Source organism: Myotis myotis, unplaced genomic scaffold (assembly GCF_014108235.1).
Source record: "Myotis myotis isolate mMyoMyo1 unplaced genomic scaffold, mMyoMyo1.p scaffold_m19_p_9, whole genome shotgun sequence".
Taxonomy (NCBI): domain Eukaryota; kingdom Metazoa; phylum Chordata; class Mammalia; order Chiroptera; family Vespertilionidae; genus Myotis; species Myotis myotis.
The window spans coordinates 35,296,538-35,322,102 of NW_023416401.1; the positions used below are offsets into that span (position 1 = coordinate 35,296,538).

General features: G+C 40.5%; 1 protein-coding gene across 28 annotated transcripts in view; it reads left to right on the plus strand.

Annotated features, from left to right (window-relative positions):
• EPB41L3 (erythrocyte membrane protein band 4.1 like 3) overlaps positions 1 to 25,565 on the plus strand; it is a 219,497-nt gene that overhangs the window by 31,207 nt on the left and 162,725 nt on the right. For 4 of the 28 annotated variants that reach the window (XM_036322546.1, XM_036322548.1, XM_036322547.1 and 1 more), the window contains exon 1: positions 19,978 to 20,268. The exons of 1 other annotated variant lie outside the window; for it this stretch is intronic. In XM_036322546.1, coding sequence (XP_036178439.1) covers positions 20,214 to 20,268 — 55 coding nt within the window. In that variant the 5' untranslated portion in view covers positions 19,978 to 20,213. Of the gene's footprint in view, positions 1 to 19,971; positions 20,269 to 25,565 lie in introns of those variants that run through there. 23 more of the 28 variants (XM_036322543.1, XM_036322549.1, XM_036322552.1 and 20 more) reach the window with 12 other exon arrangements.

Consider the following 25,565-nt stretch of genomic DNA (forward strand, 5'->3'; position numbering starts at 1 on the left):
AATTCTCAACTCTCTGTGTGAGTAAAGGATTCCTTTCTCTCAGATCCTCGGTGGTATCCGGTAAAACTAGTTTGAATGTCTCTGGCTGAGGCACATTTTTGTGTCTGTGACGGTCACCTACAAGTCTCAGAGAACCACATGTGGCCTGCCTAAGAGGACCCTGCTAGTGAGAGTATGGTTAGATCCTAGGTCGTCAACTTAGCTGTATTACTTGCGGTAGATCACACCCAGCTTCTGAATGTCTCAATCTACTGATTTATACCATGAAAAGATAAGATTAGATCAGTGGTTCTCAAAGTGTGGTCCATGGACCAGTAGCATCAACAACACCCGGAACTGGTTAGAAATATATTTCTGGACTCTATCTCAGACCTACTGAACCATAAACGGGACCCACCTCTCAGTATTCTGACATGCCCTTTACATGATTCTGGGCATCTACAATCTGAGAGCCACTGGACTAGATGAGCTCTCAGGCCCTTCTAGTTTCAATGCTATAAGATTCTATAAGTCACGTGGGGGCAATCAGAACAGAAAATTATTCTTTTGTAAACATCCGGAGGATAGACTGCCTTAGCTAGCTCATTTCATTGCTTAGCCATTACAGGAAGCTCTTATACAAAAATATATGTAGAGCAATGATTTTTTAAAATTGATTTTTGGATTACAGTCTTCTTAAAGACTCAATAAAGATGCTCCAGGGTATGTGTGAGGGCAGGAAGGGAGCCACATATTGAATATATATTAAATTTGTATACAGTTTTAAGAGGTTCACAGATTCTCTAACACCCATCTATGGTACTCATGGATTTGGTTGAGAAGAACTGAGTTAGAAAATTTTCAGTAAATTACTAAGGAAAATAAGCACATTTCTAGGGGTTCTGAAGGAGAGACTCATCAGATACATTTCCTCCAGTTTTCAGTTGTTAAATGTGTACCAAACACTTATTGATGGGAAAGATACTGATTTAGGTTGTGGGGTGGGATATACCTTATTCTGGGAGCTTTCACACAATTATCTGCAAAAGTGGACAATAAAAGTACCAGATGAGCCACAAATTCCTTCTGCCAGAAAATGTTCGGGGGAATTCTCAAAAGAGACAGCACATGAGTTGGTCATTGGGATGAGCTGGAGGGGCGTGCATAAGCTGACAGGATGGTATGAGGAAAGGCTGGAGGTGTAAAGCCCAACTGACGAAGGGGTTTTCTGTGAGGAACCCATAGTTCCTTCTCAGCTTTCTTCTAGGGCTGCATAGAAATCTCTAGAAGGAGATGAAGTGGAATCCTTTCCTTCCCACACTTAGGTTAATGTGCACAGTTGTCAATTCTCTGCTTTAGCTCCAAGGATTCTCTTGAAGACAAAGACTTTCTTCCAACTGAGCATACTGCTCTTAAATAATTAGACTGCTCTCCCTACAGAACAAGTGGTAACAAGACTTTTTTTTTAGAATTTTCATTTATATTTTTACATCAACTTTAAAGAAGCCAACAATGGCTTATTTGAGAGAACTAGTAAACTAAGTAGCTTACTCTCAAGTGTGCCTAGTGTGAATTGTTTAGTTCTGTGTACTTCAGAGTTGCACATAAGACATGGCCTGTTAGTCTTTTAACAAGATTTTAATTAATTCTTGGAAGAAAGATAATTTTCTACTCATTTTCTAGACCTTGCCAATTGTAATTACAATAGTTGTGTCTTGGTGACCTCATGTAGCCCAACATCATTTCTCGGTTATATAATTTCAGAGAAAAATAGGACAGTGTGAAAGTGTTGTCTGATTCGATTGAATCTTCATCCTTGGTATTCACTGCTAGACGATATCAGAGCTTCATTACTCACAGAGGTTGTTTACATGCACTGTAAAGGGAAAAATGGAAAGAACTGGCTTTGCGGCTACCTTCTGAAAAGTTGATTGGGGGAAATTGACGTGATTATCTTGTCTGAAGGTGGGAGATGCATAATCCACGATCAGAATTCAGGTGACATAATTAAAGTTAATTAGCCCCTGTTAAAATCACCAATTAAATGATATTTTATGTGAAATAAAAATATTATCTTTTTCTATACTTTATTACAACTCAAGGCCTAAAGAGAAAATGTATTTCTTTCCTCTCCACTTCTCAATAGGAGGTCAAACAGAGTGGGAAGTCCTATAACCTTACTTTGTGTACATTAAAAGTAATCAAAAGGTCTTAATCTTACCAGACCTGAGGCCCTGAACCTAACTGTCCCCTATACCTGGGCTCCTGAGCATTAAAGAGAAAAAACCAACATGATATAGAAAAATGTTAGTTACATGCAAACAAGTGGTTAGAATAAGATGGAACTTGGAGACATTGTAGAAAATAGGCCTACCTTTCATCTACCTTTCATCTAGCACCAGTATTCCACTTTTGTGTGGAAATTACCGAAAAATCGGTACAGCAGTCTGGTAGGGTTAATGAAGAATTCGCACCAGCATAGGAAAAGTGGGTAACAGATATTTTTAATTTAGTGGGGTAAACTATGCATTGGAACCATGCCTACACAATGCTAAAGAACCAAACAGTCCAAGGTCTGTAGTTGACAGTGGTTCTCAACGTTACAGTCAATAGAGGAGTTAGAAATATTGCTGCTGGGCCCCATCAATTAAGTCCACATATCTGGAGATTGTTTTTTTTTGTTTTGTTTTGTTTTTAAATATATTTTATTGATTTTTTACAGAGAGGAAGGGAGAGGGATAGAGAGTTAGAAACATCGATGAGAGAGAAACATCGATCAGCTGCCTCCTGCACACTCCCTACTGGGTATGTGCCCGCAACCAAGGTACATGCCCTTGATCAGAATCGAACCTGGGACCCTTGAGTCTGCAGGCCGACGCTCTAACCACTGAGCCAAACCAGTTAGGGCGGAGATTGGTTTTTATGGCTCCCAGATACTTCTCAAATTTAGTACAGTTGAGATGCACTGGCCTTCATGATACCGTCATGGCTGTCACATTTGGGCCGTGATGTGATTGATGGAAAGATGCCAATAGATACAGCTAGAAGATATGCGTGTTTTTCATGGTAATTGATTTGAAAACATCCAGAGACTATTATATAAAACAGGAGCTAACACAGAAGGTTCCCAGAGGCATGGCTTTTCAGGCCTCCAAAGTTCCCCATAGTGATGTACAGCTGTGGTGATAACACCTGGGTGGCATGGTGGTCTCTCAGAGGCAGGTAGCATCCCCGGCCACTCTAACCCGCATGCTGTCTACTCCTGCGTCCCCATCCTCTGCCCCTCCCCCTTTGCCTCTGTTCTGGATACAGTGTCTGCTGTTCCCAAGTAAAATAGTTGGTACAACCTGCCCTCCTCCCACACATGCATGAGCTTGTACTGCAAGGTTTCAGGGAGGAACCCCCGAGGGCATCCGTCAGCCAGCCCAGCCAGGATCCCCAAGATTCTAAGGGCCATCCCTGCAATGCCAGTTAACAGTTTATCTAATTTATGTGTTAAGATTGGAATTATTTTGTAATTAGTTTTTTTTTTTCTGTAGCATAACTTTTCAGATAAACTATTTATCACCATAGTTGATTAGCTTGTTGTGCTTCTCTTTTTTTGAATGTGAGAGTCACTGAGGAAATTCACCGTTGTCTAAGCCAGGGGTCCTCAAACTTTTTAAACAGGGGGCCAGTTCACTGTCCCTCAGACCGTTGGAGGGCCGGACTATAGTTTAAAAAAAAAACTATGAACAAATTCCTATGCACACTGCACATATCTTATTTTGAAGTAAAAACACAAAACAGGAACAAATACAATATTTGTATTTGCATGTGGCTCGCGGGCCGTAGTTTGAGGACCCCTGGTCTAAGCCCATTTTGGTTGAAGTCAGACCACACTCAGCTTAGTATTCTTTCATGGGAAAGAAATCTGGAGTGCTACTCAGACAGCGGTTGGCCTGGTGCTTATTTGGCAATTATTTCATTTTTCTGGGAAGGGGAGTGGCCGTAAAAGATTACATCATACATCTATTTTGTTCTGCCTTTCCTAAAAATGACATATTGAAATCTTTTGGAAGTTTTTGTTTGTCCTCACTCTTCTTTCACTCCTGACAATTCTTTTTATACTCTATACTTCGGGGTCAGAATAAAGGTGAAATTCTCACATAAGTTTTATAAAAGAAAATGACACAGCCAAAATTTTAGCAATCACATACATTACAATGCCACTTGAAATTTTTTCCCCTAATGTTTGTTCTACATTTTTCCCCTCAAATAAATCATATCACATCTCCTAAGCCTGGAAAGTGAGGCAGTGGAGTGTATAGATTCCATTAATGTTTATGAAATGGAAAGGAGAGAGAAAATGATGGATAGATGGTGTTTTCATTTGGGATTTTTATTCATTATAGGTTTGGTGTGTGTTTTATTCTTTCACTCATTAAAACGTTTTTAAATTTTTAATTATATTTTTAAAATTATCATACAATAAATTTTACCTTTTTGCATGTACTTTTTTTTATATGTATTGATCCATGTAACCACCATCACAATCAGGATACAGACTAGTTCATCACCACAAAGAACTCCCTCATGCAGTCCCTCTGTAGTCACACCCATCCCTCACCCTGAGCCCCCACAACCGCAGATCTCCTCTCCATCACTGTAGTTTTGTGTTTTCTAGAATGTCATATAAATGGTGTCATATAACCTGCTGAGACTGGCTTCTTTCACTCAGCATAATGCCTTTGTTGCATGTACCAATTATTTGTTCCTTTTCGTTGCTGAGTAGTATTTCATTGTCTGCATAGACCGAACCATGTTTATTCTTTCTCCCACGGAAGGATATTTAGGTTGTATTTCAGCTTCTGGAGATTATGAATAGAGCTGCTATCAACATTCATGTACAGTCTTTTTCTATGAACAGAAGTTTTACTTTCTCCTAAACGCTCAGGAGTATAGGGTTTCTGGGTCACACGGAAGGAACTTGGTAAGCAGACATGAAAGTTCCTGAGCGGCTATGCCGTTGTGCATTCCCGCCAGCGATGAAGGAGACTTCCAGTTGATCCACATTCTCTTCAGCGCTTGGTATGGCCCGTGCTTTTTACTTAGCCACTCCAATAGATGTATAGTGGCCCACGTGGGGATTTATAGGGGCAAAAGAGTGGGCCTTCCTTCTCTCTGAGCTCATTGCTCATGCTGCAGAGTCAGAGGTGGTGGGGACCTCAATGTGCTTGGGAACAGCTCCCCCTAACCCCCCATCTAGGCAGCTTGGGGAGCCTGCCCTGGTCTCCTTCTGGCCCAGCTTTATTATCTGAAGAAGAATGGGAAGGGAGAGAGAAGGACAGAAAGAGAGGCAGCTTCAAAGCAAGGGAGCAGTTTGCGTCATCACTTCTTTCTCTCTACTCTTGCCTTCTTTCTCCCACACTCCCTTCCTCCTTTCGCCTCAGTGGAAAATAAATAGGGGTTGCGATTTGCTCCTCTTAATTCAAATTGATGTCTACCCTGAGGAAGACAAAACACATTTTACTTCATTAAGCAGCGGTGGAAGAGGAAAATGCTCGCAAAAAGAAGCTGAAATAATCACAGGATCTCTGTGATTTTATCCAGATCTCTCTGCCACCAGCTGTGAATCTGATTAATGTCCTTGAAGCATCAGAGTCACTCTCCTGGCAGGAGTCCTCATTTACTACAGCAGCAGCCAAAACCTCCCCCAAACCAGAGAAAGTGTGTGTATGAAATTAGGTGGAGGGGTTACTTTTTCCTTTTTCAAAACATTGGAAGAAAATACTGGCAAAATGTAAAGGTTGGGAAATGGATCATTTAAAGACATTTATGAGAAAGCTGGGAAGTATACAAACTATAGCAGGATTTTTGTTGTTGTTTTCATACCTTTTTGTAACAAGTTTGGATGAAACAACACAGAGCTAAAGAATAATTTAAATGTCATTAAATCTGCCTAATGGAGCTACATATCTTCATATGTTTTACAGCTCTATGATCAAAAAAGATAAATTACTTGTTTGTTTTGTATTGTCATTATCATCTTGAGTAAGAGATAAATAACAATATGTACTATTATAAATGAAACACCTTCCTTATTAACCTTTTACAACAGACTCAAGTAAGTCTATCGTAAATTGTTTTGGGGGAGGGGCAGGGAGGTGGGCTGGAAGGTTATGCAAGGAAAAGAAATCTGATATGGACTGCCAAGTATTTTAATGGTTCCCTATCATCATTAGCATTTATAAGAGCACACTGTGCAATGAATGAGTTGGCACCATAAAATGAGCTTTGAGTTTTCCTTAATGGAAAGAAAAATTATGATCAACTTTTAAAGATGTGTTTAGCCATAATAAACCCCTAGCATCCTCTGCCTACTCATTTAATTATTTATGGGAACATAGTGTGCCTACATCTCTCTAAGTGCAATACAGGGCAAGTTTCCATCTCTCAAATTAAATGCACTTTCTTGTCTACAGAGTAATAAATGTTTTACTGAATTAAGAAGTCATAAATATTTGGGTGCCTGGAAGTATATCTTGTCATAATTTGCACTACCCTTTATTTTCTTGAAAAATAAAGTTATTATATTTATTAATGAATTACACTTTGTAAGTCTCAAGATTTTATTAAGATATTGTTTTTCCCAGCTCACCACAAAGCCTAAAGAAATAGGAACCTATTGCTTTAATTCTACTGGAGAGAGAATCTTCAGCTTTTAGAATCTTGGTGTCAGTAACAGACTCCTGATGTTTGTTCATTACTAAAACCTTTGCGACCTTGACACATGTACTTAACACGAAAATGTTCATTCCAAAAAGCAAGGGTCCGGTCCTGCAAACTTAGGGATGTGAGAAAGTAGTAAGCACTTATCAAAAATATATTGAATAAATGAATGGATCTATTTTATTTCAACTTTTTCATTCACGGTTGCTTCATAGAAACTTTTTTCCAGATGTATATAGCTTATATATTTCAAATTTATTTCAAATTATTTTATTTCATCATAAAATATTGCATAATAATAATTTTTAGCTTACTCACTTATGATTGGAAAAAGGCCATTTCCACATTATTGAAGGCATATTAAGCAACCTCGTTGTACACATAAGGTTTTTTTCCTTTTGAGTTGCATCTTGAGGGTACTGATTCTAACCTTGGAATTACTGGGTCCCAGGCTGTAATCAATGTTCTGACTCTTATTGGCTACCGCATGGTTGTTCTCTAAGTTTATTGCAGCCATTTACAGGAATTTACAGGACTCCTTGCAACCCCTGCCAACAGATTTATTATTTTAACTGGTGTTTTCCCGTTCAGTAAGTGTGAGATGGCACTTTATATGTATCTCAGTGTTTGTGGCCTTCATTGTCTGTGAGGCTGACTATTGTTGTAAAGTGTGTTATTTTAGTGTTCCTTTGTGTGAACTGCATTTTACCCTTGACAAGTTGAGGTTAGGTATTATCTTAAGGGATGGAAGCAGATATTTCTAATCAGCTTATATTTATCATATGGGGGAAATTATTGTGATGATTGTAGCTGTTTGATTTTCATCTTAGTTCTCATTTTCATTGTCATACAGAACTATTTTATTGCATTAAATTAAAGCCATTAATCCTATATAATAAAGAGGTAATATGCTAATTGACCATCATGCCCTCACAAGATGACAGCACCCACAGCCACAAGATGGTGACGCCCAGTCCCCTCAGCCCTGCCAGGGGGGTGGCAGGCATGTGGCGCGGCCGGACCCGCATCCAGGCCCGCATGCCTGCTGCTGGAGTCCCCCAGTCCCCTCAGCCCCACCAGCAGTGAATTTTCATGCAACCATTACCTTTTAAAAAGTCCTTACCCAAGGATATAATTATTTCTTTTAGATCATCTGTTCTTGGGGAGCAGGCCTAAGCCAAAGATCTTAGACTGTGAGAGGGCACAGGCTGGGCTGAGGGACCCTCCATGTGCATGAATTTTCTTGCACCGGGCCTCTAGTAGATTATAAGACTCAAACAAACTCTAGCTTCTCTCCAGAATTAAAATTCTCTCTCTCTCTCTCTCTCTCTCTCTCTCTCTCTCTCTCTCTCTCTCTCCTCTCTCTCTCTCTCTCTCTCTCTCTCTCCTCTCTCTCTCTCTCTCTCTCCTCTCTCTCTCTCTCTCTCTCTCTCTCTCTCTCTCCTCCCCTCCCTCCCTCTCTCCCTCCACCCCCCCCTCCTCTCCCACTTTCCCTCTCTCCATGGTCCTTTTAAGCTTTAGATGGTTACTTTCACATCCCATGGACATTTCTGTGGGTGTCTGTTAGGGAACAGAGCAGAAGGGAAAGAAGGAATATTGTGGGTGTTCCTGATCTATGCTGCTAGTGCATTTTCCCAAGACGGTCCTTTTCAGATTAGAAAGCCCAAAGTCATTTGATTAATTTTTCCCTTTCCCTGCTTCTTCCTGATTATTTCTAGTTCTCAGAGTTGCATGTTATTCTCCTTGCTAATCAATTTAAAACAGGGATAATGACTTATATAGGTAAAATTTTTATTTCCAAGAGATATAGTAAAACCTATTTTAATGAATTTTTAAAATGTCCTAAGCCAAAATATGTAATTTATTCATCTTTACTCAGGTTATTTTAATGAGTTAAGGCCTTGCTGCTGCTTTTTGTGCAGGTAAAGGGCTAAAGAATTGTGAGGGTTCTGAACAGATTAAAAACTGATTCCTGTAATAACCTGGGACACGAAGACTTCAAATACTGACTGCTTTTTTAGTACCTGCCTGTAAATGTGTCATGTTGTCATGCTTCACGGAGCACACTGAATAACCAAGCTGCCAAATGCTTATCTTTGAAAATAACTTAAATACCCTTCAGGAAATCCTACTTATCTTAAACAGTACCACACACAGAAAAACTCAACGCAATACAATCCATTGATACTTTAAAAATATGTAGACTACTTATTTATCATATGTGATGCACAAATCTTTCTACTTCTCTGTCTAGTGTGGGTTGGTCAAATAAATGACTTAACAATGGCACATGCCAAAATATAGACTTTTGCTCTACCTGAATTACTGAAGTAAGGAACAAGTTTTAGCATCCATTAGCTTGATTTGTGGGCGTATCAGTCAGGATCTGCACAGGCAGCAGGAGGCGCACTGGGCTGTGAGTTCTGGAGAATGTAACGCAGGGGAGTTTACAGAAGTCAACAGGGGTGTTAAGGACCAGAATGGTGGGAAGCCTTTACCATCCTTAGTCTGAAATGATGAGGGAAGCAAACAGGGTTAACAGAGTCCCCTGCGAGCTGACATAGAGGGCAGAAACCATATAGCAAGAACTGTCCTGGGGCCACCTGCAGAGGCATGGCCTCTAGGCAGGAAGGAGCTTGGAGAAATACCCTCTCCTCTCTCTCCTGCACGTCTTCAGTCCTGATGGCCAAAGCCAACCCAAGTCAGAGGGTCAGGCAGCCTGAGTGATGTGGTTCACAGAGGTAGACCTTCCCCCAAATCCCTAGTTCTGAGCACAGAAAGGTAGGAAATGGATCTGGGTACCTCATGGAGAGTAAATTAGCAAGATAGAATTCTGGTGTTCCCTTTGAGGAGATCAATGTTGGTAAACACGTTCAGTAAAGCAGTGTACAATAGAATCATTTGCCTTTATTTTATTTTATTTTTTAGAATCATTTATGTTTTAAATAGATCCGTACTTGCATTACTAGTTTCAAGACACGTGTTTAAGATCTTTCTATATTATTTGAGTAGCAGAAACACATAGACAGGATCTCATATTGGCAATAGTTTCAGCACAGCTAACACCCAGCATCCACTTCTTGTACTTTACAACTACAGACTGCAATCGGGCAACATGATAAGAACTCAAAAAGAACAAAAACTAAAACATATCCACTTCACCTAGAATATTTATTTATTTCTCCTTTTCTTTTTAATTTTAGTTTGTGCGTCTTCTTTCTTGAAAAGTATAGCACAATTCTTGAAGGGGCACAAGGGTCATTCTATTAATTTTTGGGAAACCACACTCTCCTCTACACAAGGCACCCATTGACTGAGCAGTGAGAGCCACACAGTCCTGCAGGCCAGTTTTCTGAGTCATTGTCTCAGGCTGGACTTAGTATTAAATTCCTTTTTCAATTCAAGTCAGCCTTCTCTTTGAAGCTGGATGCCTTTGGTTTTAATTTGCTACAGATTTCACTTTGAAGCTAATGAAATACTTTGGTACCTGTTTATTGATCAGAGCGGTGAAATTTCTTTGTGATAGGAAGAAGCATAAAGTATTACTCAGAGAAGGTAACTAATGTTTATTGGACACCTATTATGTGCCATAACCTTTTTACCTTTCTCTCTGTTCTTTATGCTTCATTTTATTTCACAAAGAAGCCTGCAGTAACTTTTGTTCACAGGTAACAATCCTTACCATGGCTATATGCTGTAGGTGCTATTAATTTCACTTTACAGCTGAGGAAAAGAGGACCCAGAGACCTTCAGTAGCTTTGTAAAAGTATGAATTGAACCAAATATTTGAGTTAAAGTCTCCCCAGTAAGTAGGATGTGATCTGCTAATGTTGAACTCAACAGCGTGACAACGAAATACACCGCACACCACATAGTGAGTGCTTTCAGATTCCACCTGTCTAGTGGGATGATGTTCTACTGCAGCCGAGCCATTCCAGGAATTGTGGATCTGACAGATGGCAGATGGTCCTCAGAGACTGAATCCAGGAAATAAAGGCCCCTGCTCTTTGCCAGTTTTTGCCGTACTCCCATATCCAGTGGCACTATGGAGAAAGCCCAAAGGCATGGTCCAGGTCAGAAACATGTTGGGGAAGCTTTTAAGAATTCTTTTCTAGAATCATATCCCTTAAAGAGTTAATCTGAAATCTCAAAGGCATTTATCATCTGTAAAAAATAGCACAGCACTTCAATTCTCAGATGCTGTATGATTATCCCATCAATTTAATAACAGCTTTTCAGGGGGAAAACCCTATCACATTAAATACATGAATCAGTTTCACATCCTGATTTCAGAACTGTTGAAATGTTCAGAGAAAAGTACATGTTAGAAATGAGGAAATAAGGAGTTGCATGTGACATAATTTTCTTTTTCTTTTTTTCTTAATTCTAAACTTTTAATTTATTTATTTTTTTTTTATTATTAGTTAAGGTATTACAAATGTGTCCACATCCCCCCCATTAACCCCCAACTTCCCCCCCACACACACACAAACTCATGCTCCCATCCCCCTGTTGTCCATGTCCATTGGTTTGGCTTATATACATGTATACAAGTCCTTCGGTTGATCTCTTCCCCTTACCCCCGCCCTCCCCTACTTTCCTTCTGGGGATTGATAGCCTGATCACTGTTTCTCAGTCTTTGGGTCTGTCCCTTTTCATCAGTCTATGTTGTTCTCTATAATCCACAAATGAGTGAGATCATGTGGTATTTATCTTTCTCTGACTGGCTTATTTCACTTAGCATAATGCTCTCCAGTTCCATCCATGCTGTTGCAAAAGGCAAGAGTTCCTTTTTTTTTTTTTTACCGCAGCATAGTATTCCATTGTGTATATGTACCACAGTTTTCTAATCCACTCATCTGCTGATGGGCACTTAGGCTGTTTCCAAATCTTAGCTATGGTGAATTGTGCTGCTATGAACATAGGGGTGCATATATCCTTTCTGATTGGCGTTTCTGGTTTCTTGGGATATATTCCTAGTAGTGGGATCACTGGGTCAAATGGGAGTTCCATTTTTAGTCTTCTGAGGTAGCTCCATACTGTTCTCCACAGTGGCTGCACCAGTCTGCATTCCCACCAGCAGTGCAGAAGGGTTCCTTTTTCTCCACATCCTCTCCAACACTTGTTGTTTGTTGATTTGTTGATGATAGCCATTCTGACAGGTGTGAGATGATACCGCATTGTCATTTTGATTTGCATCTCTCGTATAATTAGTGACTTTGAGCAGGTTTTCATATGTCTTTCGGCCTTCTGTATGTCCTCTTTCGAAAAGTGTCTATCTAGGTCCGTTGCCAATTTTTTATTGGATTGTTTATCTTCCTTTTGTTAAGTTTCATGAGGTCCCTGTAAATGTTGGAAATTAAACCCTTATCGGTGGTATCATTGGCAAATATGTTCTCCCATGTAGTGGGTCTTCTTGTTGTTTTGTTGATGGTTTCCTTGCAACATCATCAAAATGTCCATACTACCCAAAGCAATTTATAGATTCAATGCAATCCCCATTAAATTACCAACGGCATATTTCTCAAATCTAGAACGAACGTTCCAAAAATTCATCTGGAATAAAAAAAGACCCCGAATAGCTGCAGCAATCCTGAGAAAGAACAAAGTAGGTGGGATCTCAATACCAGATATCAAACTGTATTACAAAGCCACTGTTCTTAAAACAGCTTGGTACTGGCACAAGAACAGACATATAGATCAATGGAATAGAATAGAGACCCCAGAAATCGACCCAAACCACTATGCCCAATTAATATTCGACAAAGGAAGCAAGAGCATACAATGGAGTCAAGACAGTCTTTTCAATAAATGGTGTTGGGGAAATTGGACAGATACATGCAAAAGGATGAAACTAGATCATCAACTCACACCATACACAAAAATAAACTCAAAATGGATAAAAGACTTAAACGTAAGACGGGAAACCATAAAAATACTAGAGGAATCCATAGGCAGCGAAATCGCAAACATATGCCGAAGAAATTTCTTCTCTGATAATGCTCCTAGGGCAATGGAAACTAAAGAGAAAATAAACAAATGGGACTACATCAAAATAAAAAGCTTTTGTGACATAATTTTCTTGAAGTAAACTTTTCCCCCTGGTAGTCAACTGTATCCAGATAATATTCTGAAAATGCAAAGGATGGGAAGTGTCTGTTGGTTTTTGATGACCTGTTCAGATGGTGACTGGAGTAAACAGGTCATGCCAGGGCCCAGGGGCTCTCCTTGGATGCTTTGCAGACCTGGAGTAAAATGATGACTCTGACACAGAAGCATCGAACAGACCGTCAAACCTCAGAGAGAAGGTGGGGAGTGGGGAGGGGTTGGTGGGAGAGCAACCAAAGAACTCCTATGCATATAAGCATAACCAATGGACACAGATAATTGGGGGATAAAGGCCTGGGCTGAGGGACAGGAACAGGCTGGGAGAGGTCGGGGGGGGGGGGCATATGTAATACTTTCAACAATAAAATTTTAAAAATTAAAAAAATAATATGATGATTCTGCCACAGCGTCACTGGCTTCATTAATGCCCTCCATTAGGGCAGACAAAGGCCTGTCTTTTGAGGCTGGTGGAGGCTGAGAAGAGCTAATGTGTGTGGGGTACCTTGCCTGGCACATGGTCAGAACTGTGACTGTGTGTTTTCTACAATGGACATATGACCTGTTGGTCTCAGCCACCCTGCCTGGGAGTTAAACAGTATTTACTCAAAGTAAAAAATATTATGTCCCTGCCCAGCCCGTGTTGAGTGGCTGAGTGTTGACCCATGAAGCAGGAAGTCACGATTCGATTCCCAGTCCAGGCACAGGCCTAGTTTGCGGGCTCAATCCCCAACAGGGGACATGCCGGAGGCAGCCGATCAATGATTCTCTCTCATCATTAATGTGTCTATTCTCTCTCTCTGCCTTCCTCTCTGAAATCAATAAAAGCATATTAAAAAAATATTATATCCCTGACTTCTCTCTTTGCCTAATCTCAGGAATTTCAGAATCCTTTCCAGGTTTTTCTCTTCTCTGTTCACCAGCTTTTTTCTGGAGTAGGAAGAGCGTGTCACTGGCACGGAATTCTTAGTGACCCAACAATATCTGCCACCTTCCTTCCTACTGCTCTGCTCCTGTTCCGGAGAAGGTGGCGGGGGTGCTGACAATCTCATCCCTTAGGGATCCCCGGAAAGTGCTTTTGTTTTATTTAGTATTGATGAGAGAGAGAGAGAGAGAGAGAGAGAGAGAGAGAGAGAGAGAGAGAGAGAGAGAACATGGATGAGAGAGAGAAACATCCCTCGGTTGCCTCCTGTGGGCACCCCAACCAGGGATTGAACCTGAAGCACAGGTATGTGCCCAGACTGGGAATTGAACCACAACCTTTCGGTGAGCCACCCAGCCAGGGCCCTGGAAAGTGCTTTCAGTTTGCACTTAGGCTTTCATGATAGCTCCTGTCATTCCCTGGGACATTTACATTGTTATGAAGTTAAAATGTTTAAAGAGAAAACTACCACTTAGGTCGTACATCCAGCTCAGTCACAAACTCTTTGTGCAGAATCCATAAGCCCCTCAGCCAGCGACTGGGACTCGGTGTCTTCCCTCCTACAATGGGGGCTGCAAGAGCTCATTCCTTTGGTCCTTTCCAGCACTAATAGTCTCTGCGTTGAAACCATTTGGGTCCTTGCGGAAAAACACCAAGTTGCACTTGTCGTATTTAGAAAACATTAGCTTTAGAATATACTTAAACATACACTGTTTAGCATTTTAAAAGTAAGCATCTGTTTCATGTTGGGAGAAATTAAATTGTAGGCTCCAGATGTGATTCCGTTCTCTGTGGAAATATATATATTGAAATCACAGATCTCTAACCAGCCTGAGGCAGCTGCCAGATTTCTGTCCTCCCTGCCCTGTTTTCCTTTGCCTGTTTTCAACTCTTTGAGGGATGAAGCGACTGTGAAGTTGTTCCAGCAACGTTGTTCTCTGTCTCTTCCGCACTGAGCGCTGTGTGTAGCGTGGGTTTATATTGCAGACTCGTTGCATTTCCTCTGATGTGTGAGCAACTTGTAGTGACTATGGAGCCCCACTACCTTAGGCATTTGATCTGAGAGCCAACCCTTTGGACGTGAAATTGCTGGGGGAGACTTTCTGGGAAGACATCATAAAACAAAATTTTCTGGTTTGATGTAAAACTCGTTCCAAGTGTGGATTCTTTTCCTTTTCCTTTTCTGTCTGTCATATAAAAGCCATAGGTGAAACCACATCTTAGTCTTTGAGAAAGTTACATTTTTGTGTTTTGAAGACTTGAGTGACATTTGATAAATGTCACAGAGCTAAATCATGGAGTGTTGGTGGGAGGTGGGGAGAAATGAGGGTGCCATTTCTTTTTCTGCTAGCGGTAAATATATCTGGTTCTTATGTATCTTAGAGATTCAGTTTGTACAGGTTTGGGGTTATTTTTTTATGGTTGTTTGTTTTTGTTTGTTTGTTTGTTTGTTTGTTTGTTTGTTTGTTTTTAAAGAAAGCAAGAATTTGCCGTAGCTGATTTGGCTCAGTGGATAGAGCTTCAGCCTGCGGACTGAAGCTTCCCGGGTTCGATTCTAGTCAAGGGCACATGCCTGGGTTGCGGGCTTGACTAGAAGGCAGCCAATCAATGATTCTCTCTCATCATTGATGTTTCTATCTCTCCCTCCCTCTCCCTTCCTCTCTGAAATAAAAAAATAATAATAATATATGTTTAAAAGAAAGAAAGAAAGAATTTATTGACCTCAGTCAATATATTTAGGACAATGAAACAAGGAAGGGCATAAAAGCAACAGGAGAGCCTAGGTTGGGCTGCCTTGAATCACTGGGAAGTAAGAGAAAAGGGGCCTTGAAGACAGGTTCAGGGGGTTAACCCAGGATGAGCTGCCCCTGCCCATTGCTCCCCTGTTTGCAAGTCTCATGGGGTCTCTTAGAGTTAGGGGATATGTACCTGTGGAGGAAGAAGAGGGGAAAAGGGAATAACACAGGCATGGTCCCTGGAGGGAGCGTGCCTGTAAAGGTTGTTTGTTTGTTTATTTGTTTGTTGTTGTTTCGAGGGGAATTTTTGCATTTCTATATCCCACTGCCATCTCTTATATGACCTCATTTATTTACATCAACAGAAAATACTGAAAATTGTAGTAACTATTTACTCTTTTTTTATGTTTTTATTGATTTTAGAGAGAGAGGAAAGGAGAAGCAAAGAGAGAAACATTGATGAGAGAGAAACATCAAAATCGATTGGCTGCCTCCTGCACGCCCCCTGCATGCACTCCAACTGGGAATCAAACCTGTGAACTCCTGGTGCATAAATCAATGTTCAACTATTGAGTCAACACCAGTCGGGCGCTGTTTATTCTTTCATTATTCTCTGGAGTTGGTAGCCTCTTAAAATTCAATTGGAGAGAATGTACTTGTCACTGAATTCACGGGAGAACTTTATATTTAGACACTGTAGGAGTAAACCCCAAAACTAAAAAGCTCCCAAAATAAGATAGAGGAACCAAATGTAGGAAACTAAATTCTACTTAAGAAATGATAATAGTGAGTCTTATTTTTATAATAATAATTGCTGCCATTCATTATGCACTGGTTACATTCCAGACTCCATCTGCTATATATCAATATAAATGAAATTAAATTTTTGTCCAGGTGGTTGTGTCACACCACAAAGGCTTGATGGATTTTTCCAAATTTAGAGAAACCTGGTTACAAATATTGACTAATTAGCTTCCACTCAGTTTACTCTGAATCTGAAATCACAGATTTGGGCCTCACCCTGCAGAGGAGCAGAGAGTAAGGTACAACCAGAAGCTCAGGTGCCTGCTAATGTGGAGGCAGGCCATGCAGACAAGCATGTGCCGAAACGCAGTGGTTATGACAAGGAGCCCAGGATGAAAATCAGGGGCCCAGGTGATCCCAAGGAATTATTTCATTCATTTAAGTTGAGTTGTTCCTCACATGGCCAATTCTATGTGATATGTGCAGAAGGGAGAGGGAGCAGGAAGTTTTTAACAATCTATATATATATAAAAGGGTAAGTGACCATCCGGCCGTCTGACTGTCCAACTGGCTGGTACATATGACATGCACTGACCACCAGGGTTCAGACGCTCAACGCAGGAGCTGCCAAGCTGCAGTGACTTCACAGCGACGGTTCTTGGGTGATGCACCCCTGGAACCAGAGAGGAGGGAGTGTGGCCCCACTTCCTTTCAATGTGCACGAATCCGTGCACCGGGGCCACTAGTAGGTAATAAATTGAGTAATATTGGAAAAAGTAACATTTTGTGTGTTGCAGTTTGTCTCTACATATTTGTGCATGAGTGTATAGCTATGCATACGTGAATATGGATGTGTGTCTATACATGTATATGTCTGTACATGTGTATATAGTGTGTCTTCATTTATATGTCTGTACATATGTGTCCATACATGTGTGTGCACATGTATATTTGCACACGTATGTGTATCTATACATATGACTATATATGTATACCTATGCATATGTATCTATTCATGCATGGGCGTTTGTTTCTATACACATGTCTGTATTTGTACATTTGTGTATCTTATCTGTTAAAAACTTGGGCAATGAGATTGGAGAAAACTGTGAATAGCTGCTGCTTATGAAGAGGACCTGGGAGGGGACCAAGGGGCTCCCAACACAACACTGGAAATGACTGTTCCAGAGGACGGGCAGACCTGGCACAGCCCCCCTCGCCACCCTGAGAAAATCCCCCATTCTCTTCCTGTCACACGTGGTCCCCTGGATGACCTGAGCCCCCTGCAGCAGGCCCAGCCAGTGCCGGGCCTGGGCCGGATGGGTGGCCAGGATTCTCAAAATGGAACCTTCTTTATAATAAAAGCCTGATTTGGGGGGGGGGGGGGGAGAAAGGGAAAAAAAGACTCTTTCATCATAATTGTGTGATTTTGAGAAAATTTCTTAACCTCTTTTTCTTTCAATCACTTAATCTTATTGGAAATAATAATTCATGCCTCAGAGATTGTAGAGAGGTGCATATGAAAAGTGGTGGCGATGCTCTGCCTTCTAAGCAACTAAAGGCATTAGTCATGATGAACACCACCTTTATCATCATCACTAATCCCGCATCCTGAGGAAAGTGAAGCTGTGAGCGTGGGGCATTCCCCTCCAGTGGTGCAGTGGGTCCAGGATTCTAGCCTAGGTCAGTCAGTGTGTTGCCCAGAGGTATCTATGAGGCTGGTAGTATCTTTCGTGCCTTTTTACACTACCTGGAAAAAGCCAGCTGATCAGTTCTGGTTATGACCCATACACAAGCTCAAGTCACCATCGTGAGTGAATGGGAGTAACCTGCCTTTTTTGTTCATCTCTAGCTGAGAACAGAAGAGTGGCCCACCCTGGTGGCAGTATGAGCTTCAGAGCCTAACGGACCTGATTTGGGCCCAGATTTTGTTTATTTGTTGTTGTTTTTCTTGCCTTTTTGTGTGTTTTTAGGACCTCACATACACAAAACTGGGCTACTTAATCTTTGGTTAAGGATAAGTCTCATCAATGTTATCTTTTTCTTTATTTATTTGCTTATTACTTAGACATTTTAAATAATGCACTATGCATATATGAGACCAACTCTCAAACAAAAGCTAGCATATTGACAGTAAAGTTAATCTAACCATTGGGCTATTCCATCATTTCATCCAGTCTCCACCAACAAGGACCTCCATCCTGAGTCCCCTGTTTGTTATTCCTTTACATTTCTTTATATGCAAACTTATAGCACTCATAAGTATTCTGAAAAGGAAACTTCATTAAAATTGTTTTTAACTTTCTAAAAAGGACAAAATGTCGCATATAATTATTTGAGACTAATTTCTTATTGGGAAGGTTCATCTATATTGTGATATGCTGTATTACATTTATTTTTTTCCTATTGTTTAATATTCTAATGTGCAAAACATACTGTAGTTTATTTATACACTCCCTTGTTCATGGCCATTTGCATGTTTTCAGGGTTTTCCTGTTATGGGAGCGTTGTTTTGGCATTATTAACATAATTCTTCATGCACATGTGCAAGAATTTCCCCTGGGCAGGAATGGAATTGCTGGATTGTAGGATGTGTGAATGTTCAACTTTAGGAGACAGTACCAAATTGTTTTCCACAGTTGCTTGCCCCCATTTTCACTCTCATTGGATTGTGTATCCACAGTCTTTCAACAGTTGGAATTGTAGACTTCTTCATTTTTTGCTCATTGCATGTGCATAAAATGATTATCTCATTGGGGTTTAATTAATTTGCATTTCTCTGACTATGATGCTGAACACCTCTTCTCATTCTGATTGGCATTATGTTTGTTCTGCCATGAAATGTATATTCATGTCTTTTGGTAACTTTTCTGTTATTTGTGATTTCCTTATTGGTTTCCAGGAGATGTTGGGCAATGGATGTTTGGCAACGTACTTGATCATTTTGGGATCATTTCTGCATCTGTAAACATGGGGATGATAATACAATGTTCATAGGGTTGATTTTAGGATTAAATGAATGTTTACATAGGATACTGTAAATATTGGCAAATTGCATAATAGACCATCAGAAAATGTTGGTTCTAGCTCCCTACTAACAGAGTTAACCCCACTCCCTCCAGAGCTTCCTTTCAGTGGACTGGCTTTGGTAGAATTTACCCCATTCACTTAGTGAAGACTCTCTGCTTATTGGTGTAGCCAGTGTGGTCCTGTAGTAAGTCAAAAGAACTCAGGCTCCCTTGGAGGCAATATAGAAAAAGAAAGGGGAAGGCAAGAGCTTCAGTGGAGTCCTTGGCAAAATGAAGGGAGGGGGATCAATATAATTATTACATTGATCTCAAAGGCCCTTTCTGAAGATATTTGAAGTGTGTATTATTATGGCAATTGGGCCCGACCAATGTGACTCCATGGTTGAGCATCGACTTGGGAGCCAGGAGGTCACGGTTTGATTCCCAATCAGGGCACCTGCCTGGGTTGTAGCTCAATCCCCAATAGGGGGCATGCAGGAGACAGCCGATCAGTGATTCTCTTTCATCATTGATGTTTCTATCTCTCTCTTCCCCTCCTTTCCTCTATGAAATCAATAAAAACATATTTTTAAAAATATGGCAATTGGAAAAACTAAGGATTAAAAAAATCCATATACATGATTAAACTGAAAATTCCATACAATTTCCAATACCTGTGACACTTTCGGCTTTCTGTTTGCCTGCTGCTGGAAGCTACTTCCACAGCACTTTTGCGAGTTTTGCACAGTCATGCAGAAGAGCTACCCTGGGAACCAGGAAAAATATTAGGAGGAGAAGCTGAAGGACACTGTGAAATGCTGTGCAGCTATTACTTCCTGTTCCTGGTTTGTCTTTGAGTGTTGAATTCAAGAAGAATCTCTGGATGCAATAGTGAAAACGGTTGCTTTTGCCACCCTGGATCTTTCTGTGTTGCACTGAGCATATTCCTGGAGGAAGGGAAGCTGGAATGGCCGTGCTCCCTGCTCTGTGAGCCTGCTGCACTGCAGCATGCCCTCCTTCATCTGTCTCTATCTGTGCTCAAAGTCCCTCTTAGGATTTGGAGGTAAAATTTTTTATTCCTAACATGAATGTATACTTAGGAAAGGGGCCATTTTTAGTGATTGTGACTCTGATTTTGATAAATATTCAAGCAAGGCCACGTGTAAATTCAGCCAGGGAAATGTGCAAATGATTCTTTCGTGCATGATGTCTCTTAAAATGTTTGTTCATTCATGCTATGCTAATTGTTCTCTAGTTTTTCTCTGGTTTAAAAGCTCTGCGTTTCAGTTTTTATGTGGGAAATCTGGAATTGATAACAGATGGAGTTTAGCTTCAATGTCACCTCACCTTTCCCTGTGTCCTTCTCAGTACACACCAGTCAGATCAATTTGTCAGAAACCCTTTGCTCTAAGGACACATGCATAGACTTTGGAAGCAGCTTTTAGTGGTGATGGCAATTTCAATGTAAGGAGTAGTTAAGAGAAATGTTTGAATGCTCTCCAAAGACAAAAATGTCACATACTTATGCTTAGGCTTTGTAATTCACAAATTGTAATTTGTTTTCCATTGTGCTAAGAATTACACAGAAGATTAGTGAAATATAATTTAAATTTACTTTGTAAGTAATTGTAAAAACAACTTCATTAAAACCTGGGTAATACCTAGACCTCGAAGGGATGGAGTTACCCATAAACCAAGCCTAGGAACCTATTTTAGGCAGGAGAATCTTCTGGATGGCTCCCTCAGTGGCTTTTGTAGGCCTTTACCGATCATTGGGAAAATGAATTTCAAATGACTAATTAGCAAGGTCTGTATACAGACGCTGTAACTCAGAGGATTTTCTGTGGGCTCCTGTTGAACCTTTTGACCCTGTTATGTTTTTGACAAAGGGGCTTCTTCATGGATCAGAAAGGGCAGTTTCCTGTGTCGCCTGCCTCATCCTGAGAGATACAGGGCTCTGGCTGAACAGAAATGCAACCCCTTTCTGCCCACTACTGGGGTTGCTCATTTCTCTTAATTATTTTCTGTTATGACAGTGACTTTCAAAAACAATACTATTATAGGGAGATTCTCATGTGATATTTTGAGTATTATTCCTATTCCTATCTTTGTAGTATAGTATATTTCCCTTTAAATATCTAATTCTGAAATACTTCTCACAATTTTTTTTCAGTGAATCCAGAAATTTTTGCAGAACTACACAAAAATGACTTTCCATAATGGCAGTTACAGAGAAAATAGGCCACCCTTAGCAGAGTTGTTTTGCTTTACAATGAACTCCGATAGAATATACCTATTAGTTGGAAATTAGTAAGAAATTATATGTACAGAAAACCGAAACCTTGAACCTGGACACTATTTGTACCTGTAGTTTTATTCACATTTTATACGCAAGGATATAAAGACCTGGAGAGGCTGTGCATTGCTCAGAAATGAATGGGAAATAGCAGAAGAGAGGGAACAAAGAACAGGAACCAGGTCCCTCCACCCAGGCTGAGAACTTCTCCTTCAAACTGCCATCCCGGCTGCACCCGTGGCGGTCTAACAGGTAGTGGGCACACATTTGACTCCAGTAGAACTACCTGGAGAAGTCACAGTAAGGGCAGATTATGACGGGCTTTACAAGTTGGACAAGGGAGGGTAGAAATGATGTCCTAGGCCATGGGAGTCGTGTCAGGGGTCCCAGATGTGGTGGTTTGTTGGAGGACTCACAGGATTCTGCATGCAGTTGTACTTAGGGCTCAGATTTACTACAGCAAAAGGATACAAAGCAAAATCAGCCAAGGGCAAAGGCACACAGGCAAAGTCTTGGGAAACCTGGGCACAAGCTCTCAAGGGTCTTTTCCCAGTGTCATCACACAGGATGAGCTCATTTCTTCCAGCACTAAACTGTGATGCCACATGTAACATGTTGTCTACCTGGGAAGCTTATTAGGGACTCAGAGCGCAGGTATTTTTTTGGTGGCTGGTCACACAGACATCATCTGCCTGGTATCAAAATTCCAGGCTCCCAGAAGGATAGCAGGTGTTCAGCACGAACCACATTATTGGTACAACAGTTTGCGCACCGTAGCCACCCTTATCAGTTGGGGAGCGGGGGGGAACTCGCCTGAAATCTAAGTTCCCCAACGTGAGCCAAGAGCCAACTTTGCCAGCAGGGCTTTCTAAGGGCAGTGTCTCGGGCCGGCTGTGGTGACTCTTTTCTGCAAAAGAGCTACTGTAGGCTATTGAACAATTACAGTGACATTAAAAACAATGGTGAAAAGATTTCAGCAGAGTGGAGCACAGAGTGGAGCGGTTAGGGCGAGGCTGGAGCCCAGGAGACTTGAGAGACAATCTAGCCCAAATCCCAGATATCAGTGTGAGAATGAAAACGGAAGTGACAGATGTAACAGACAGTCAGTCAGTGGGAAGAATAAACAGGTGAGAGGTAAGGAATGAAGAAATCGCAAGATGTTTTCAAGTCTGAGAGATGAACTACACAGTCGTTTTTGGTTGGGGTTTTGTTTGGGCAGAAGAGGATTACTTCCAAGGAGCAGCTGTGTGGGAAGTGCAAGCTTTCTAAATTCGGGATATATTGACTCTGAAATGACAGAGGGGTCATATTAGGATATTTTTAACCACAGTGCAATACATTCAACATATTGGTAGATTACATTTTTTTAAAAACTAATTCTCATATGAAGTTCATGTCCATGGTACATTCTTGTGTCATGGTTAGAGAATTAGAGTAAATCACATAATTAAAGAATAAGTAGTGAGAGGAAATTTCGACTTTGTATTAGTTGTGAAGGATACCCTGTTAACACACATAATTTTAACATGAAAATATTATTAGTGTTATTAAAAAGTATATATATAATAGGCAATAGTTTCAAAGGACCTGAATTAGCTTTATATTCCACTTGTCACTGATTGAAATTAGGTAATTCTTTACCTGGTTTGTTTAGCAGCATCTTAGTTTTTAAAAAGCACAAGTAGCTATTTTTTATTTTAAGTATTATATGAATAATAATTATAATACAAATTCTCTTGAGGTTTGTTTCCTTCATGGGAGGAGGGTCCCAGTGGGTGCAGAATTAGAAAAGGAACATAGGAAATGGCTAGGGTAATGTGAAATATTGAGGTGGTTACTAGTCTTTGCACCAATGTGTGCATACAAGTTTCTAAGCAATCTAACAAAATTTCTTTTTCACCAATTTTGTATACCATATGGGCAAATATCAGCTATTTAGGGTATCCATGCCATATCCCTAGCCTCAGGGGCTTCTGAAAATCCATAGTTATATTTCCTCCCTATAGTTACTAAAATTAAGTATTCAAATCCTATTTATTGGAGATATATAACAACTTTAGAAACATTTATTTAGCCGACATAACTTTTCTACATTCCTCATGTGTTTTGTTTTGTTTTTTAATGAAGATTCTCTCTTACTTGTGGGTTAGAAAATAGAGTAACAGATTTGGGATGTTTAGAATTGCATCTGTGTGGAGGACAAATGGTGATATAGTAATTGTGTAGTAATATGACCAAAACTACTTCATCAATATGTATTGTGGAGGTAACATTCTTATGTTATACAACTTGGATGTGTCAGGATTTTAAATGTCACCTTTGGATTCAACGCAAGAAGTTCCTGACTGGCATTTTCTTGAGTTTCCTTAGAAGTGACCCTGGAGCCAAGAAACTTACTTTTCATTCCTTGCTGCCAAAGAGTGAGATTTCCATCCTTCCCTCTCCTATGCCCTCCCAATCCCACCAACTCCTGTTACTCTGAACTTCCACCATCTCTGGCCGTCAGAACACACAGCAGCAATAAGTGGAGGACGGCATGGGGTGCCCTTCATTCGCTAAGTGGAGGGCTAGAAACAAGAATAAGAGGATTATCTGTGTGTCTCCCATGCAACTACTTTTTTGTTGTTACTTTTTCAAACATATCCTGCATTGCTCTAAAGCACATTGGCCAAATAGAATAAATGGCTGAAGAAGTCAAGGTTAAAAGAATATACAGGCCAATGTGGCTCAGTTGGTTGGGCATTGTCCTGTGCACCAGGGGTTGCCAAGTTCAGTTCCCAGTCAGGGCACATGCCCAGGTTGTGGATTCAATCCCTGGTAGGGGCTGTGCAAGAGGCAGCCAATCAATGTTTTGCTCTCACATCAATGTCTCTCTTTCTCTCAATGAAAAAAAAAATATTTTAAAGAATAAATGGAAAGGAAACGGTAAAACAAAGGCAAGATGAGTGTGATAGATGCATATCTTAATGCCTGTGCAGTTGACAGATGTAGGTTACAGATTTGGCTCTTCAGTTCCTAGGAGTGAAAATGAAAAGGAAGACATGGTCAGTGACAGATTTGAAATATCTGTAAGATACAGACCCAAGTTTTTCTAATACTAAAAACTGAAACGAGTTTCTTCTGAGGAAGCAAAAAGGGCAATGTAAAGGACAATGACTTCACCCGCACCCTATGAAAGAAATAGTGAGACTCATATGGTTATTGGTTATACCCTCATCAATATGCGTTCATTTACATGCTGCAGAGTCCTAACGGAAGCAGTTCTAAAAGGGCAATGATTCCAAACACACAGTCTGTCCGAAAGTAAAATGCAGGAGATTTAGGGATAATAGGCAGTCCCCATATTCTTCAGGCAACTATATTCATGAATATATTTCTCCCAACTGGGCTTTGGATAAGAATTATTCAGCACAGAATCTTGGTTTATAATCTCTGACTACACCTGGGAGTTTGGTGTTTGGGAGTTAATCCAGGGAGGATAGAGTTAATTTTCTCTAATGAAATTTTTTAAAAAATATATATTTTATTGATTTTTTACAGAGAGGGACAGAGAGTTAGGAACATCGATGAGAGAGAAACATCTATCAGCTGCCTCTTGCACACCCCCTACTGGGGATGTGGCCGCAATCAAGGTATATACCCTTGACTGGAATCGAACCTGGGACCCTTCAGTCCGCAGGCTGACGCTCTATCCACTGAGCCAAACCAGTTAGGGCTCTCTAATGACATTTAAAGACACCACTCTGAATGGGTGACAACAGAGGCTTCGCTCAGAGATGAAATGAGGAAGGACCTACAAGCAGGGATAAAAACATTCCTCCAAAAATAATTCTGGATCCACTTCAAACCAACATGGACTGTGATTCTAACTCTGGTGGCCTTACCTTTAAACCTTTCATTTGGAAAACTTAAAAATTTGGGCTAGAAGTCATGGGACCTTTACACTGCCTAGAAATGAAATAGTATTGAAACATATTGTGCTATGCTCATTGGAAAGGAAGTCTTACAATGCATCATGCTGAAATGCATTTAGTTATCTGAGTTATGAATCCTTAGGGACCTAG